The sequence below is a fragment of the Anabas testudineus genome, chromosome 1 (assembly GCF_900324465.2).
Source record: "Anabas testudineus chromosome 1, fAnaTes1.2, whole genome shotgun sequence".
NCBI lineage: Eukaryota > Metazoa > Chordata > Actinopteri > Anabantiformes > Anabantidae > Anabas > Anabas testudineus.
In genome coordinates, this window is record NC_046610.1 from 5308905 (window position 1) to 5326142 (window position 17238).

Here is a 17238-nt window from a genome sequence, read left to right on the forward strand (position 1 = left end):
CTATTGGTCTTATTAGCTTTCAATGCTCAAAATGCTCCTGTTAGCGCCTCAGAGGCAAGAATCAAGTGGAAAAATATTTAGTTTAATGCTGCTGCGGGTAAAACAAATATGATGTAAAAGCTGCAGTTAGCAACAAGCTGATGAAGATAAAGAAGCATTTAGCGGCTGCAGATGTAAAAATGTTCTTTGGGAATTAGTAGAAACTAGAAACAGAGAAAGAAAAGAGAGTTAATATTACTGAACATAAAAATGAATCCTAATAAATGATTAAACTGTTGCTGGATGAGTAAAAATGCATCTGTTTGCTAAAAAGTTGATGATTATATTGCATATTAATGTTGTCTTTACAGCTTTTTGTGCAGCCAAAATATATATATATATATATACATTCCTGGTTTACTATAAGTAAACCCCTTTAGGCTGATCAGTATCTCATAGACTTCTATGTCCATTCCAGTTTCAAATGGACATGCTAAACACAGTCCCATGTTACAGCACACAACTGTTCATAAAATCTGTGGTGTTTGTCAGGAAAAAGTTATAAAAGGATAAGTAAATATGTATTCAGCATGTCAAATTATGAACACAGCTTCTCTTTTAATCTTTTAAGGATAAAAAGAAAAACAGAAAAGCATGTGAAACAACAATACCAACAGGTTTTTGTTATTGTTACTACTTTTTTATGTGCATCACATCATGAATGGTTGAATCAAATTAAGCGGAAACAGATTTGAGCTTCACCGAAACTCACTAAAAGTCTGTGTGAATAATACGTGAGGTCCCGCTGTGTTATGCAAATATATATATATATATATATACAGGCAGCACTGAAACCCCCAGTGTCCCGCTTCTTAAATGTACCTTATTGAGTCGACTTAAAGGAACATTTTCACCCCAAAGATAAAAATGTTCTGAAGTTAAGTGGAGACATGACTGATTCAGACAAACGGCGGTGCAGGGAAGGAACATTTTATCATGGTCTGAGGAAGGAATCAACAAACGCTTCCACACATAACAACAGGAACAGATGTTGCCTTCAGAGAGGAGAAGATTACACAGTTTTGTATTTTCACACTAAGACACATAAAACCAACAACCAGAAGCTAAAAGTCAATTTTCCTGCTCTTTTCTTCCTTTGTTGTATAATTTCTGTCCTTTCCTCTTTGCCTCTGTAAATGGATATTTTAACTGTGGCAGAGAGAAACTGTGTAGTGTTGAGCATGTGTGCATTTGACCTTGTCACATTTTTTTATGGTTTTGTTGCTGCTGTTTTTCCAATGACAGCTCTGCAGCACTTGCTTGTAATACTCACCACTCACCTGCATTTTTAAAGGTATGATGATGCAAAGTAAGCCTCAGGTTTGGTTAAAAATCTTAATGTAGACTTCTTAAAATGACTCAGCTGTAATTAACCATAGTAACTATTCTATTTAAAAACAGAATAAACAGAATTCCTGGCTACACCTCCTGACAATACTACTAGATGAGAAAAATAACCACACATTCTCCCACTTGTGAATTATAACTTTAAATTCTGTTAACATCTTAGTTTTATCTCTTGTGCAGACATTCCAGTTTTCCTGACCTGCAAATGAATGCTTGCTTGAATTGAAGTCACACAATAGATGCCTCCTTCCTCTAATTTGCGGTGAAGAGTTTAGTGAAGCCTATTTATTTTAGAAACTAGGAAGCAGTGAAACCTTTTGTAAATAAGACTCCCAGTTTGTTACTGGAATTAATGTCAACTCTGTGAAATGTCAGTCAAAGCCAATAAGTGAGTTATGCAATAATTTAAATGACAAAGAAGTGAGGACAGACTATGTTCGATGTGAGTTTATTTATGCTATGGTGAGAAAAAGAGAAAAACCACGAGCTGAGAACTTTGCTTTTCCTTTTCCAATGAAACCCGAACAGTGCATCTATTGTTAATTGTTAAGGTGCAAAGATGAAAGCTCCAGTGACATGGAAAGACTCATGCTGCCTCCTAGTGGTTATACAGACAAAGATATCTTCACTGGAACTGTTTTAAATGTGAATACATATGGGTAAAACACAATTATTTACAGACTTTAAGTCATGTGAGTTGAGATCGTGCACCATGATCCATTAATAAAGTAGAGTAGAGTAAAGTCCTTAGTAATATCAGAGTGCATTTATTACAGTAATCAATTTAAAATCCAGAGCAGCTGTATTTAATGATAAGACTGTTACACACTTACTACACAATATACAGAGCTAATTAAGTGAAAAATAAAGGGGACAGAAACATTAACATATATACAATGTCAGGTGTTTGATATTACAACTATTACTATTACCGCTGAAATTGATCCGTTTGGCCGCAACACAAAAAAAAAAAAAAGCTTGAGTGCTCCTGCAAACAGCTATTATTACATTTTTATAACACTGTTACACAAGCTAAGAAGGACTAAAAACATGTACACATCCAGATCCAATATGGACCAGTTCTTGCTTTTCCAAGACTCACAAATGCCCAGTTTGATTTCAGTTTAAATACTTAAGCCTGTGAGTCACATTTCACCAACCACAATTATTACCTTCCTGCACATTCAAGTACAACATTATCAGCCAGGAAAGTAAAGAACTGTTGTATGACACTGCATTAGTTTAAGCTTAGTGTTAATACACTGACAACTAAATCTACATTTACAGGTAATCAAAGCATGATTATGATGACTCCATAAAGTGTAGCAGAGATTTGTTGCCACTAGTGTGAAAAAATGCCATTAAATATAACAGCTAAATTCAGTTTAGTGCTCTGGGGCCATGCTCTGAACAAACTTGCGGCGAATTGCCCAGGACAAAAAGGTACACAGAAAACAACATGTGTGGTTAAAAGAGAAACACAATCCAACAACACCAGGGTCAGGAAGAGTCACAGAGTCACCAGTGACATGCAATGTGAACAAAAACAGGACCAGAGAGCAAGAAACAGCTGTCTCACCTCTGTGATGGGTCTCGTTCCCAACTAACTCCAATTAGCATCAGCGTTACAACGCTTCAATATGTTGTACAAGTAAGAAGATATAAGGAGCATGTGTGTGTGTGTGTGTGTGTGTGTGTGTGTGTGTGTGTGTGTGGACATTAAGTCAACAGATTAGGACTAGAAGAGGATTAAAACTAACAACTGGAGCACTGAACCCAATCACATCACGGCTGGTGAGTCATTAACCCCTCAACATCATCTGTGTGTGTGTGTGTGTGTGGTAATATCAGACCAGGAGTAATGCCGTCGACAGAGGGAAGAGCATTTTACTAGAAAGTGCTCAATATGACAGATCCCTCTCACACACACACACACACACACACACACACTCATCCACTGCATCCCATGAATCACTGACTGACTACGCCGACATTAAGTCTATAACAAGAGCAGCAAAAACATCAAAGCAAGGATCAGCGCTGTGTTACGTGGAGCATCATCCCTCCTTCTTGTTTCCCCAGCCGAACAGTTTGGCCATTGGAGACTTTTTCTTGGGTTTGTCTTTCTTTACATCTGAGAGAGAGAGAGAGGGTAGAGTTGGGTAAAGAATGATCACAGAGGAAAAAGTGAGCTTAAAAACAGTAATCCAATTTTTAAAACCCTGTTTTCCACATAAATTAAGCCAAAAAACAGCGAGAAACAATCAATTTCAGTCTGGAAGCTGTATTACAGTAGAAATAATAGTAGACACTCATTTACATATGACTTTCAGCCACAGGTTGAACAGGGGCTGCACAATACAGTACTTTTATTAGTTTCCCAAACTGCAATGTACTACTGCCTATTCAGTAAACCTACTCAGTGTCCGCAATCAACAATTCCAGACCACTAAATTATCAATTTGCTATTATCAAAAGCACAGATCAAATCAGAAGATCCATATATCAGTGCTCCATCAGCAACATCCCTGTTCTGAATCCACCTTAGGTCTTTGTTGCATGTCTCCATCTGTTTCCTGTTGCACTTACATCGGCCAAAATAAGACTTAAAAAAAGAAAAGTCTTACACTGCAGGAGTGAGATCTGGTGCATTTGAGGTGCTTTAGCTTCACAAACGACTCCAACTGTTTATCCGCTCACAGCGTTGTTGGTATGAAATTTGTGTTGACTGATAAAATTGATTAATTGACTAATTGTTTTGCTTTAAACTCATGGTTTAAAGCAGAATTAACTGCAGATTAAAGTACTTGTTGCACTGATTTAACATCAAACTGGAGCTGGGTAAGATCACAAATCAGTATTTTCTGTGGCCACGTCTTTAAAGAAGTTATATGCTATGTTCAGTGTGAACTGTGTGTGTAAACTATGAAATGACTGAGTGGGACTGAACTGTGAAACTTTGGCATTAACTTTATGAATACATTAAACTAAAATGGCTGGTCTCTAGCCCACGGTCGGCATTCACTCGCTGGAACATAACGACCTTTCACTGAAGTTCAATAAATCTCCTCAATTTCAGCCCTGCTTTCTCTGTCATGAATTGCAAATGAAGCTGGTTTTAACGCTATTCTATCAGAGGGTCAAATTAACCGGTTGCATTATCCATTTGTTTAATAGGAGCGCCACTGACAAAAAGAGGGGGAGCATTTTGTTTGATGCTTTTTCCATTAGCAGTCATTAGATCAAATGAGATGAAAACATCGCCCAGTGGCACCCTTAAAAATGCAGCACATTCGCACACTTCCATAAATCACAACGAGAATTCTATCTACTTCAATTAGAGGCATCCATGATGAAAATCCTCAATTGGATAATTTATAAGCCCACCAAGTTGCAGTGACACCAAGGTTGTGAAAACTAATGAACAGAGCGGAGGGGGGTCAGGCGGCCTGTGGAGGTGGTGGAGACACTCACTGAAATTCATCATCATCTTGTTTAGCTCTTCGTCCTCCTCTTCCTCCCTGAGAAAATGAACAGAGAAGAGACAATAAGTCAACACAGAAAAACAGCAGCTCCGATCTAAACAAGTGACACACGTCACTGTATCGTCTAGAACGTCGTGCTCTTTCCAGAGTCTGAAGTGACCTCATGAAGTTGTTTGTTTTCTCCGACCAATAATCCAGAATCCATAGGACTTAGTTATTAAACACTAATCAACAACATATTTATGCAAACTATATTCCATTATTCTAAAACTTACACACTGCAGCTTTAAAATGATTATTCAAATAATAATTTCAGTATTACTGCACTACAGTATGAGGTTGAAGTCTTTATATCCATAAGAAGACAGGTGATGTTTTTCCTGTGGATGTTCATTTACCATTGTGGATTATTAGTCTAGCTGTGAATTAGTTGTGTTAACTCTCTGGCTGTGAGCGTGTTCGTGTTAAATAGGTAGAGCTGTTAATTAGAAGTGATATTGTCAGAAGCATGAATAGAAAAATGTTGTTTTAACAACAGCAGAAAGTGAACTGGAAACAAATATAACATTAAGATTATATCTCAGCTTCACTAAAAACACACCTGAGCCTGTCCTCATCCAGACCCTCTATGATTGCATTCCTGTCATTGACGATCTCCATCAGTTTCTCCAACAGCTGCTCTTCTCTCTTCCGGTCCCAGGCAGTTTTAAGACGATCTACACACACACACACACACACACACACACACACATTTTAATCTGACATCTATGTTCTGTTTCTGTTGTGTTGATTGTGTCAAGTGTGTTCCCCTTAGGTTCTCACCTGGTTTTTCCATCAGTCTCCTGAGTTCCTGCTCAACACTGGGCTGTTCTTCCTCCAGGTCCTGGGTTTTTCCTCTGTACAAAAAAAAAAAAAAAAAAACACGGCACACAAATAAAAATTCAAATTATTTATTTTGTCACCATCACCTAGAATTGCACAACACAGTTCCTTAGTCTAACACACTGGATCTATTCAAACAGACCTATTACACTGTGTAATTTTCATCAGGTTGCAGTTGAAAGCTTTGGCAATAGTTGTAAAAAGTACATGGATGACATTGAGTCAACCTTATTTCACCAGAAATTCATCATATTCGATGCACAATGTATTAGGATGACAGCCTCAAAACAGTTCATTGGCCTTTGTGCCAGCTATGGCTGTGGAGCATTTACTGTAAATAAACGTATTTGACATTGTGACATCATTACATCCACAAATGTACAGGATTTACTCTTTGAGTTTCTTCTTTTTAATACATATTTATCAAAGGAATATTGAATAACTGGACTGTAAGTGTGCTTTAAGAAGCATCGTGCTTCTCACTTCTCTGTCCACTTCAACCATTGGGGGGTGAGCTGTCCTGTTCCAGGACGTCTTGCTGGGGGACGGAGGAGGGAGGACACTGGGAATTCAAACTGTCAACCTTCTGGCCGCAAGTCTGTCTCACTAATCGCTAAATAGTGGCATGGCCTTTTTCCTGAGTGTGTGTTCATGTGTATGTGTGCGGACTCACATGTAGACCAGTTCAGACTCCCGGCGCATGGCCACCTGCTTGTTCCTGATCAAGTTGAACCACTCAACCATGAGCTCATCCATGAGAGAGTCATCTTCACCCTCTGACACACAAACAGACACACACAGTTAATCCCAGATACGATCCTTCCTCCAGGTCGGCGTTTTTCCACATTCTGCCCCGACCAAAAAGGCAAGTGTCTGTTTTTCTCACCTTCCTCGCTCTTGCGGAGCTTCACCTCCAGCTCGACTCCTCTCTTCTCCAACTCATTTAAATTATCCTCAATCTCCTGAAGCTCCTTTTTGATGTCCTCTTTAGGGATGTAGTCTGGCTTTGTCTACAGACGTAACACAGGTTTACGCAACATGACATTATTAACATACAACGGCTCATGGTGCCATCATCTAAATACTTATTTTGACTGAGTTTTATTTAAATATCAAAAGGTTTTAGTTTAAAATTACATGAGAAAAAAAATCTATTTTCCATCCGAGGTTCAGTACCTTAGAAACATTCGAGTTGGTGCCATTGGTAGTTTTGTCCTTCTGACCATTCTGAAATCCTGAAAAGGAATTAAAAATTAAATTGCAGAAAATAAGGTTCGAAACAAAGAGAAAACAATAAATTAATATAATGAATGAGGTAGGAGTTTGAGTATTTGTGTGTCTTGGTTCAATTTATTCTTAAACGTAATTACAAAACCTTTTTCTTACCCTTTGACACAGGTGGTGTGACAGAAATAACCGGACTGGGAGCAACAGGGGAGAGTGTGGAAGGTCCCACAGAAAGCTCTGTTGTCTGTGGCTTTCCAGCTCCATTAGCCCATGGTTTAGGGGACTGTGAAGGACTAAGAAAGAAAAAAAGAGTCACAGTTTAATGTCTTCAATGGCAATTTATCTGCCTCTCTGTCCTGTCTCACTACAGCCCTTGGTTTTGATTCATGGGAGCGAAAGGAAAAGGTCATCTGGGGAAAGGAACTCTGAGCACTGAGCATATGTTGCACCACAGAGGACTCTACTCAATCTTGACACCATTTGGGGCTCACATGCATGTGGCGGAAGAGGAGAGACTGAAAGCTCTCACTACAAGTGATGGCTGAGCCATTTGGAAGAGCAGCAGGTACAGGCGTCCTGTGGGAGGAATGGGTGGAGAGATGGATGAAAGACTGGATGAGAGGACGGATGGAAGGATGGACAGGACGTCAGGAGAAAGTCAGAATGACTGTGATGTGCTGTACACACAATCAGCTACTACCTGTTGTTCTAAAATGCAATTAGGAATTAACAGAGAATATAAAGAACCCAGAAACAACAAACAAGACTTACTTAGTTTCTTTGGTGACAGGTTTGAGCTTGGACCTCCAGTCTGCAGGTGTCTTGTTTTCTGATGCTGTTGAGGATAAAGAAATCATTGAAAGTTATGAGTGAACCACCAGCTATCAAATGTCAAATCCTACTTGTAGTATGAAGAGATGACATTTGCCAACAACAGTAAGGTCGCACAACCAGGGGAGAACAATATTAAAGCTCTGCATTAACTGCAACCTGCTGTGTGTTTTGATTACATGATTCTAACTCTTAGGGTGCACCATGAAAATGATCACCAAATATATCCAGGTGAAGTAATAGAGTGATTATATATTGGCAAAGAGGCATCAAATGAAGGATCAACAGAGTATCTGAATTATGTAAGTATTAAGAGACATAAATACCACTGGATAATTTATATTTCCCCAAAGACAGCCACTAAAAAAGAAGCTCACATTACTTTGTTCTACACACATTTAAAACTGTTCACAGGATGACATCAGAATTCAGTTTCTCTTAAAAGACAAACTTAATGTACAATATTCAGAATGACTACAAGATATTTATGCTCTCAATAAATAAGCCACAGAAAATAATGCACAAACAAAGTACTGTCACTTGGCCAAGTGTTTGTAGCTGCAACACTAAGCTGTAGTCACAGATTTCATTCTGTTTTTCATTGTTCTAGTTGGCCACTGAGACACTAGCAAATATAGAACAAAACAAGGCTGGTAGTAGTTCAAATTTGAATTGAATCATATTTTTTACATTTACTTTTCATCATTTAGTAGACGCTTTTATGCAAAGCAACTTACAAGTGAGACACAGGGTGTAAGGGTAAGCGTAAGGAGGTCTTGCCTAAGGATACCTACTGGAGCTAGGCCACAGCTGGGATTTTAACCCAATTATGAAATGGAGTCCAAATTAACGACTCCCGGTAATCTAAAGAATAATATTAAATACAAGTTCATATTTAGATAATGATTTAAACAATCATCCACTTATTCATGTTGTACAGTTCAGTCACAAACCAGATTTTCACACACTGACTCTTCATCTGAAAACAAACTACTAGGATATTAAAACGTTTAACTATCAGTAGACAAACAGTTTCACTGTGTGAATGTGTTTGATGTCTGTTTAAGTAGTCAATCATCTACTAGCTACAAGATGTGAGGTCGCAGAAGGTTTATCACCTTAGTTAAACAAGTTCCTAGGGAAATGCCAAGAGAACCCACTGTATGTACAGTTATGAAAGTGTTTTGAGCCTAACCTGAATTGTTGGGTGATACACTGGCCGGTTTTAAGCCTCCTCCGTCTGGAGTTTTGGCTCCGAGTCCGGTCTTGCTGGCCGGGCCCGGAGCAGAGTTCGGGGTGTCGAGAGACTGCAGGTCAGTGAGGATAGATTGGTCGGCTTTCAGCTTAACTCTCCCCTTGACACCCCCGGTCTCTCTTTTAGGAGTCTCGACTTGAGACTGAGGTCTGATTAAAAGTGATAAAGTATTATAAGATATTATTACTCCCCAGTAGAGGTCAGTCCAAAGCATCAATTAGAATGAAGTATAATTGTGAGTGGGGCTGCATTACTTACTGGTCATTTTTCTTCAGGCCTAGGTTCATCCACGATGGCTTATTGTTGTTCTCCTCGAAAAGTTTCTTGGAGATAAAAGCTGCTGCTGATGCTTTTGCCTTATTACTGTCATTGTCCTCCTGTTTTGAACTCACCTTTCCACCCACACCAGCCGTCTTAGTTTTCTCCCCACCACTCGTGTTTGTTTCTTTTTTGCCAGCACCACCAATATTTACAACCACAGTCTGAGCCTTGACATCATGTGCCTTACTAGCTGCCTTTGGCTCTTTATTTATCACCACGTTGATGGTTGAAGTCTTTTTCTCTTCATTGTTAGTAGTGTTATCAGACTGGAGGAACTTGAGCTTGGCCTGCTGCGTCTTCTCTGCTGTTGTTGAGGTACGAGGAGCAGCGATGGGCCTCGTGGTGATAGGGGTCGTTGTAGTAAATGTAGTTACGCAAGTGGTCTGTGAAGCCGTAGGTTTGGAGACAAAAGCTGTCTGACTTTGTCCAGCAGGTAAAGAGAAACCTGTAGTAGCCCGGGAAGGAGATGTAGTAGAAAAAGTGCTGGAGAAGCTCGAAGGGGGGTTGGGTTTCTCTGTCAGCGATGTGGGACCCAGTCTGGAGGGTGCCTGGGTTGGTGTAGTTGTGTTGGTTTTAGCAGAGTCTGGTGGAGGTGTGAACTTGGAAACAGGAGTGTTTGTAAGTAAAGGTCTGAGAGGTGTAGCTGTGTTTGTAGGAGACTGTAACCTGAAAGACAGAACGCACCAAAACACATAAATACAGAGTTGATCAGTCAATTTGGATTAATGAAATGTAGGAAAAGCTTTAATTTAAATTTAAATACGAAATCATTAAGTCATTGTTTGATAAACTGAGAAATAATTACTTATATTTGGCAAATGTTTTAGATGTATTTGTAATTATGACACAAGAAACACCACATTCACACGTTCACATTCGGCTGGTCCTTACTTTGCACAGTTCCTGTGATACAGTTTCCCGTCCACTAGGTGTCGCTGCACCAAATGAACGTGCATGTTGCAGGCAACACATTTGTTACTCAGAGTTCCTGACGGATGAGGTTTCTCAACCGCTACATGCTAGAAAAGAAGAAGAAAGGGTGAGGAAGGTTTCATCAAGTGGAAACAAGCATTTACAACCGCACATGCTGTAACTGATCGGAGGCAATGTGGGTTTTTCTGTTTTGTAATAGCAGTTTGGTACAAACAAGAGATCATTGTAGGTATTAAGGTCATGTCTGACATGTTTGACCTGATGAAATACTACCTTTTCAGCAAAGTGATTCTTTAAAATGAAAACTTCTCTTATTGAAAGCTGACACATAATTCATTTATTAAGGAAATTACTGCTCCTATGAAGTTTACCTGTGTGGCATTTTTAGTTTGTCTAGGTGTAGGTGAGGGCCTGATGTTGGACGAGGGTGGAGGGCTGTTCTCTCTGGCAGGCTTAGATGAGGGCAACACCTTAGACACCACCGGCTGGTTCTTCTTCCCAGAAGGTTCATCTGTGGGGGCATCAGCTGGACGCTTTATACCTCCCATACCCCCGACTGCGTGCAGACAGATTAAATCAGAGATGGCAGAACGGAGGCAGAGTCGGACATTGCGAGACACTCAGTGGATACTCACTCGGGGAGCGTCCATGGAAGTAGTTGTAGTACTGTGAGACATACGTCAAGATACTGAGGCGATCAGGGACCTTAAGCGCCACCATATCTTCTGCATCCAACAGCGCTGGAATTCCCAACTCCCCCTCCGCAACCCTGAACGCCTGCAAATAACATTGACTTTATCCAACAAAACAGAAGCTCATGGAGGAATTTTAGAATTTCAGCTACTTTAAAATGGAAACGCACCAATGAATTTAATAAAAGCAGACAGCCTGACTCAGCCAGACCTCAGTTCTGCATCATTACACAATCCAAATGAGACATTTGCCTTCTTTTATTAATATTCAAATGCATGTATTAGGTTGTGACAAAGGTTTATGCTAAATCATACAAAAAAATGTTCATTGAGAGTCTGGCTGTGCTCTACTAGAGAGTGTTGAACTTACACACACTGTCAGCACAAGTCCAGTCAAGTCTGTGACCAAAACATGTTTCCTATAAACCCTTATGCTGACAGTGTTCAGGAATTAAACACCTTCTTTTGTGTTATTTAATTTTCCTAAACATCTGTCTACCAGGTGTGCATTATACAACTGTTTGGATGTTGACTTCTCAAAATACAACTTGGTGTCAGCTTTGCTGCAGCAAAAAAAAAAAAAAAAAAAAGCCCAAATTCACACCACACATTTAATGTATGCCTCATGTGTTAAGAAACTAGTAAGTGCGTCAGGAATTTCCATGGAAGCCGAAAAAAAACAAAGCAAGACGGGCCAATGTGCACCAGATGCATAATGAGTAATCAGATGGTTGAGAGTGTGATAAAGGCATTGTTTACTTTTCTGTGCCCTATGGCACTGTAATCGCTTATATATCACTTTAAATAACCAACCCTTTGTTTCGGTTACAATTCACAAAACCGAAACCATTTCTCACAAAGCAAACATTTCTGATGTTGGGCTATCGTCAGTCACAGAGTTCTGAGTGCAGTAATTTAGCTCCAGGGAAAAAAATTAAAGAATGCAACAGAGAAGCCAGAATCAAAGTGCCCATAATGAAATGTTCAGAGTTTGGCAGTGACTTGTCTTCTCTACAGCGTGTGAACAATTTTCAATTATGCTAAGTCCCTGTTACCCAACATCAGTGGGTGCTGATGCAATATCAAGAGCTGGAATTGACCCTTTTATTTTTATTTTATACCGATACTTAAAATATCAGAAAACAGCCACTAGTCATATCTTAAAAAAAGGGTTTGTCTGATCTACAGCTGAAAACCAAATTTGATATAAGATAAACTTAACTCAAGGTGCACTCACTGGTGTTATTTTATCAAAATACTGCATCCAAATTCAAGAACAGTACATAACATTTAATTCACCACAGTAAGCCATGTGTGTTATTAGCCTCACTGATGCACATGGGGACAACGATTAGCAGAATTACACTGTCCGTCCAAAAAAAAGGTCTCCACCTGGATTTAACTAAGCAAATAGGTAAGAGCCTCCCACTGGATAATTACTGCATGGATGGTTATTTTTCAGTGGGAAATATGTTATTTACCCTAAATGATGCAGTGAGTAGCTTCTAATTTCTCAAACAACAAAGTCTGAGGACACATCCTGTGGTCGTGGAAAAGATGTTAATCTGTTTCAAATTATTGGCATGAATGAAGCAAAGAAAACATCTGCAGAGATTGATGAAACTACTAAAACTGGGTTAAGAACTGTTCAATGGAAGAAGGTCATGTGGTCTGAGTCCATGTTTACCCTGGTCACCACAGAGTCCAGACCTTAGCCCCATTGAGAATCTTTGGGATGTGCTGGAGAAGACTTTGTGCAGCAGTCTGACTCTCCCATCATCAATACAAGATCATGGTGAAAAATTAATGCAACTCTGGACGAGAATAAATGTTGTGACACCGCAGAAGCTTATTGAAACGATGCCACAGTGAACGTGAGCTGTAATCAAACCTGAAGGTGGCCGACAAAATATTAGAGTGTGTGACTTTCTTTTGGACGGGCAGTGAATCTCAGCATCTCAACAGTTCCACCACACCACAAAGTACTTCTTCCACGATGATCACACAATTAAGTTAACTTCTCTAAAACTGTTTAAAAACAATATCACCATTGTGAACACGCGACTGATTGCAGGACTGTTGTATGTCCTCTTTTCATCTTTAGATTTAGACCTTTAGTTTTTTTTCTTGTTTACAAGAAACAAAGTTTTGTTGAATCTTTAGCTTCAATATTCATTAGTTATATGATATTAGTCCTGAGGAAAACCAACACCTGGGATTGTAAGTAAGTGGAGTTCATCCACTTAGGACAACTTTACCACTCATGGAGCAACGCTGCTATCATGACAAAAAGTATCTTTGTTAAGTGGATTTTCGTGTTTAAGAGAGCTACTTCACTAAACTATGCACTTATGAAGCAAGAATCACTGCGTGAAAAACAAAGCTGCTTGTTCCAGTCAGAGGTCAAAATGAAGAATGTCAACAAATCTTACCAGGTTATTGTTCTCATACACATCTTCCTTCTTCAGTGAATCAAAATTGCTGCAATAGAGGAGAAATAACATGATTAACAAAACATATGATCTGACTTCCCTTCCTTATTTAGGGGTTTGTAATCAATATAGGCCAAGGCATGTGTTTTTTTTAATCATCCACAGCCTCTTTACACATATATCACAACAGCGACAGTGTGACTAATCAGTTACATGACCGCTGTATCACTGATCCCGTGCTCCAAAAGTGAAACTAACACAGGGCTCAGCCTGCATTGAGGCATGTATTTGTCTATATTAAGCAAACTGGAGCCGAGCCTTTGTGTTCAGCGCTTCGGCCCATGTAAACATGAAACGTGCCTCCACGTTGGTTTGGGTGCGGGTAAAAACTGGAATGGAAACGACTGGAGCAGCTGTGTCTCCTCTTGAAGTTAAAGTATAACCACTGTCTGTCATGATGACCTCTCGTGAACAAAACCAGACGTCTCCGTGTGAAACTGGTTCATGTCAGAGTAGAAACAGTGAGTGGAGGAGTTGAAATATCTAACCTGAATTAATCTCCTTCAGAAAGTGACAAAATAGTTTACAGCTGTCGAGCACAAAAACACATGGTTATTCCCTTGTGGAAATTCCTGGGTAGTTCTTGAGAAAAGTACAGAGAAAGAATAAATGAGGTAATCTTTGTAAAGATAAGGAGGAGGCAACACATTTCTATTTTTTGATTCTGTTTATAGATAAAGAAGGAAGGACGGTGTCAAGTTTAAGCTTCTTGGATGTGATGACGTGCTGTTTAATATTGACTTGATGACTTAAATTATAAATCAACATGCATTCAGAAGGCAGGTAAATGTGACAGGTAAGAGACAATACATGACTGTCCTATTCCACTTATTTATCTAACAAGTCAAGTGAGTCTCAGAACAGAAAGCGTAAATATTTCACATGCTGCAGGGTTTTATCATGCCACTCTTCTGATTTATGGCCCCTGTGTTTGTATTTGTTGGTTGTTTTCTCCAAAGCACACGGTAACTTTGTTAAAAAAAAGTGCTTCAGAAAGAAAAATATCAAGTCCTTACTTTCAAACATTCCTACTTTCTGTGTCCTAGTGTCAAGTCTTACTTCACACCTCTGCACATTACATCAGGAGTCACAGAGGAAGCTTCTCCCAGTAATGTGCCAGGACTTTACATGTAAAAAAAAAAAAAACCTGGATGTCTCTGCAGACCTCCATGTGACCAGTGAAGTTTCACATTGGCCTCACTTGAGTCCAGTTGAACTCTCTCCTCCTGTCTTGTTCCTGCTTTTACTTTGGATCCATGGATCTGAAGTCTGTTCCCTACCATCAAAGAGCAGCTAAAACCTGTCATGAAGCTCAGAAGTAGAAACAACACCTTCCTTCCTTCCTTCTCGCCTCATCAGCTTTGTTTCACCTGATAAAGTGAGTGTTAGAAAACTTCCCACGGTTCCTGCTTGCTGTCAGCTTTGCTTTGGTTTCAGCTACTTACATGAGATCGGGTCTGTGTTTGTGAATGAGGGCGCAGAAAGCCAGGCCATCCCTGAAGGAGGTGGTCATGTTGGTGATGGACACATCCCGGTATCCTTCACACTGGACCCGGCACCACTGCTGCAGAGCCTTGATGGCCGCCATCCCGGAGCGCACAGCCGCACGCAAACCACCGCTGGAGCCGAGTGAGAGCGCAGCAGCGCCGCTGTGGACTCACCGAGCTTCTCCACCTCCCTCCCACCAGCGACAAACTTCAGAAACTTTCCAGAGAGGCTTGGACCCAGTGGATCCGGGAAAGAGCATAAATTGTGGGAATCACCTTCTACTGCGTGACAGAGAGGAGAGAGATTGGACCTATCACCTGTGAAAGGTCGATTTCCACAGAATGGGTGGAGTTAAGACTGCCTTTCTCTTTCTTTTAACTCTTTCTGTGTGTGTGTGTGTGTGTGTGTGTGTGTGTGTGTGTGTGTGTGTGTGTGTGTGTGTGTGTGTGTGTGTGGGCTACGTCACACTGGCCCACATATGCAGACTAATTCACATGGCTGCAGACAACATATGAAATACGAGCTATGAGGACTCCTAGTCCCCCCACCTCCACACCTTTGGAAAGTTTCACCTACCAGAAACAGAATATGACGTTTTATGACACCAGTAGTAGAAGTCAGGTGCTGATTCACAGGAAACACTATGTTTTCATTTATTTTCAGCTTCATCAGGTTGGAAACGTCTTTTACAAGAAAAACATGGCTACAAAATCAATCAGCCAATAAAACAATAGTAAAAATAACAATATAATAAATGAAATATAATTTGAAATACTATTAATTTATTTGTTTAACCTTAAAGATTTAAAGATTTACTTTTACTTTTACAAAAAGTAAAAGTAAAAGTAAAGTAAAAAGAAAGACAACAGGCCGATGTCTTTAGTGTCTTAACCACACCTGACCAGAAATCACCTGATCATAAAGAGGTGGGATCAGATATATAGAGCTGTTCAATTTGCTGCATTACAACAGGAAAGCATCATATTTATTTACGGGTTGTGTGTTGCTATTTTAGTAACTAGAGGATAAACTGTTCAACCAGTTAACCAGGTGTGGTTGTGTAAAATGAGCCTGTCGTGGCTTGTCTGCAGGGCGTGTTGGAGGAGATGGGTGGTGTCAGCTCGCTGACGTACCTGTCACCTGCCAACATGCAGCAGGCTGACAACAAAGAGGAGAGAGTCATTGTTTTAACCATTCAAACCTGTTGATACCTGGTAGTTTCACGCTCTTTGCAGCATTGTAATGTTGGTTTTAGGTCCCGTCTCTTTGTTGGCAGAATAATCCACAGATTTCACTACATTAAGGTTAAAAGCTGCAGTTAATGGTGCCACAGTGTGGTCATTTATAAAACACAAACATCTGTCCACTAACCTGAATCTCTTTTCCAGACACTTGTAAAAAGTGTTTTCTCCAGATTTGTCCTATTTGTTTCTGAGGATTTATTCACATTTGCCACTGAATAGGTTCAGTAAAGGTGCAACGATCAAGCAATCCGGCAGGATTTCATGGCATTTTAGCCAATAATGGTGCAACAGCATCTAAAACCCCAAGGTGGTAAATGTAGTCGGGACCAAGTTCACTTTAAAAGGCGTCAATTGTAACAGCAAACACACCCAGCTTCACACACTGCTTCTTTTTTTCCAGTTATTTACATCTTTAGATACTTCCAGTTATTGTTAAAGGATCACAAAAACCTTCATGTGTCACATGGTTTAAATGCTTCGCCTGACTCATTCTTAAATGTTGTGACTTGGGAATTTTTAGCAGCACATTACTCCACTTATTATGAATCATTATTTTCCTCCATAGGTCAGGAGTCAAACTCCTGCTTTCTATATTTGTACTGGTTTAACTGACTGTCAGGTTTCTCACGGTCACATTTTGCTTGTCTAACATAAACTGCACTGAGGTTTTGGTCAGAATATTTCAATGGACACGACTTAAACAATAAATTAAAGCTGCAGGCGTTTAAGAGATGAAGGAGAAACAGAGGAGAGGAGAGGAAATCGAAAGGAAAAGTAACTCAGTAAATTAATCACAGATCATCATAGAGCAGTGACATTATCCAAACTGTAGGTGTGCAACCCAAATGTACTTTCATTGTATTGTTAAATCTTTAATAAACTGTAACAGGATATAATAACACACTGTTATGTTATGTTATATGCTGTGCATGACTCATACTTAGATATGGTGACAGTGACGTTTTTAGCAGGATATTACACTGCCACGTTGTTTTCATCCGT

The 17238-nt window shown here is 39.7% G+C and overlaps 1 protein-coding gene across 1 annotated transcript; it reads right to left on the reverse strand.

The window, feature by feature from the left end:
* Positions 1-2130: 2130 nt before the first annotated feature.
* On the reverse strand, positions 2131-15359 carry micall2b (mical-like 2b). The gene is made up of 16 exons (XM_026360060.1): positions 14950-15359; positions 13445-13493; positions 10956-11097; positions 10692-10876; positions 10279-10406; positions 9325-10053; positions 9007-9215; positions 7752-7815; positions 7140-7273; positions 6930-6988; positions 6640-6763; positions 6427-6529; positions 5694-5767; positions 5473-5587; positions 4861-4907; positions 2131-3520 (listed from the first exon to the last, which is right to left on the reverse strand). The coding sequence occupies exons 1-16, from the start codon at positions 15090-15092 to the stop codon at positions 3444-3446; spliced, it is 2382 nt and encodes a 793-aa protein (XP_026215845.1). The 5' UTR covers positions 15093-15359; the 3' UTR covers positions 2131-3443.
* Positions 15360-17238: the final 1879 nt, after the last annotated feature.

Bases quoted from the DNA above. Each gene is read 5' to 3' on its own strand.
- micall2b (XM_026360060.1), bottom strand. From the start codon at position 15,092: ATGGCGGCCATCAAGGCTCTGCAGCAGTGGTGCCGGGTCCAGTGTGAA. The intron at 6,989-7,139 runs GTAAGAAAAAGG...ATTCCTTTTCAG, and splicing joins CACACCACCTGTGTCAAAGG to GATTTCAGAATGGTCAGAAG. The intron at 5,768-6,426 runs GTGAGTCCGCAC...TTTTTTGTACAG, and splicing joins GAGTCTGAACTGGTCTACAT to AGGAAAAACCCAGGACCTGG.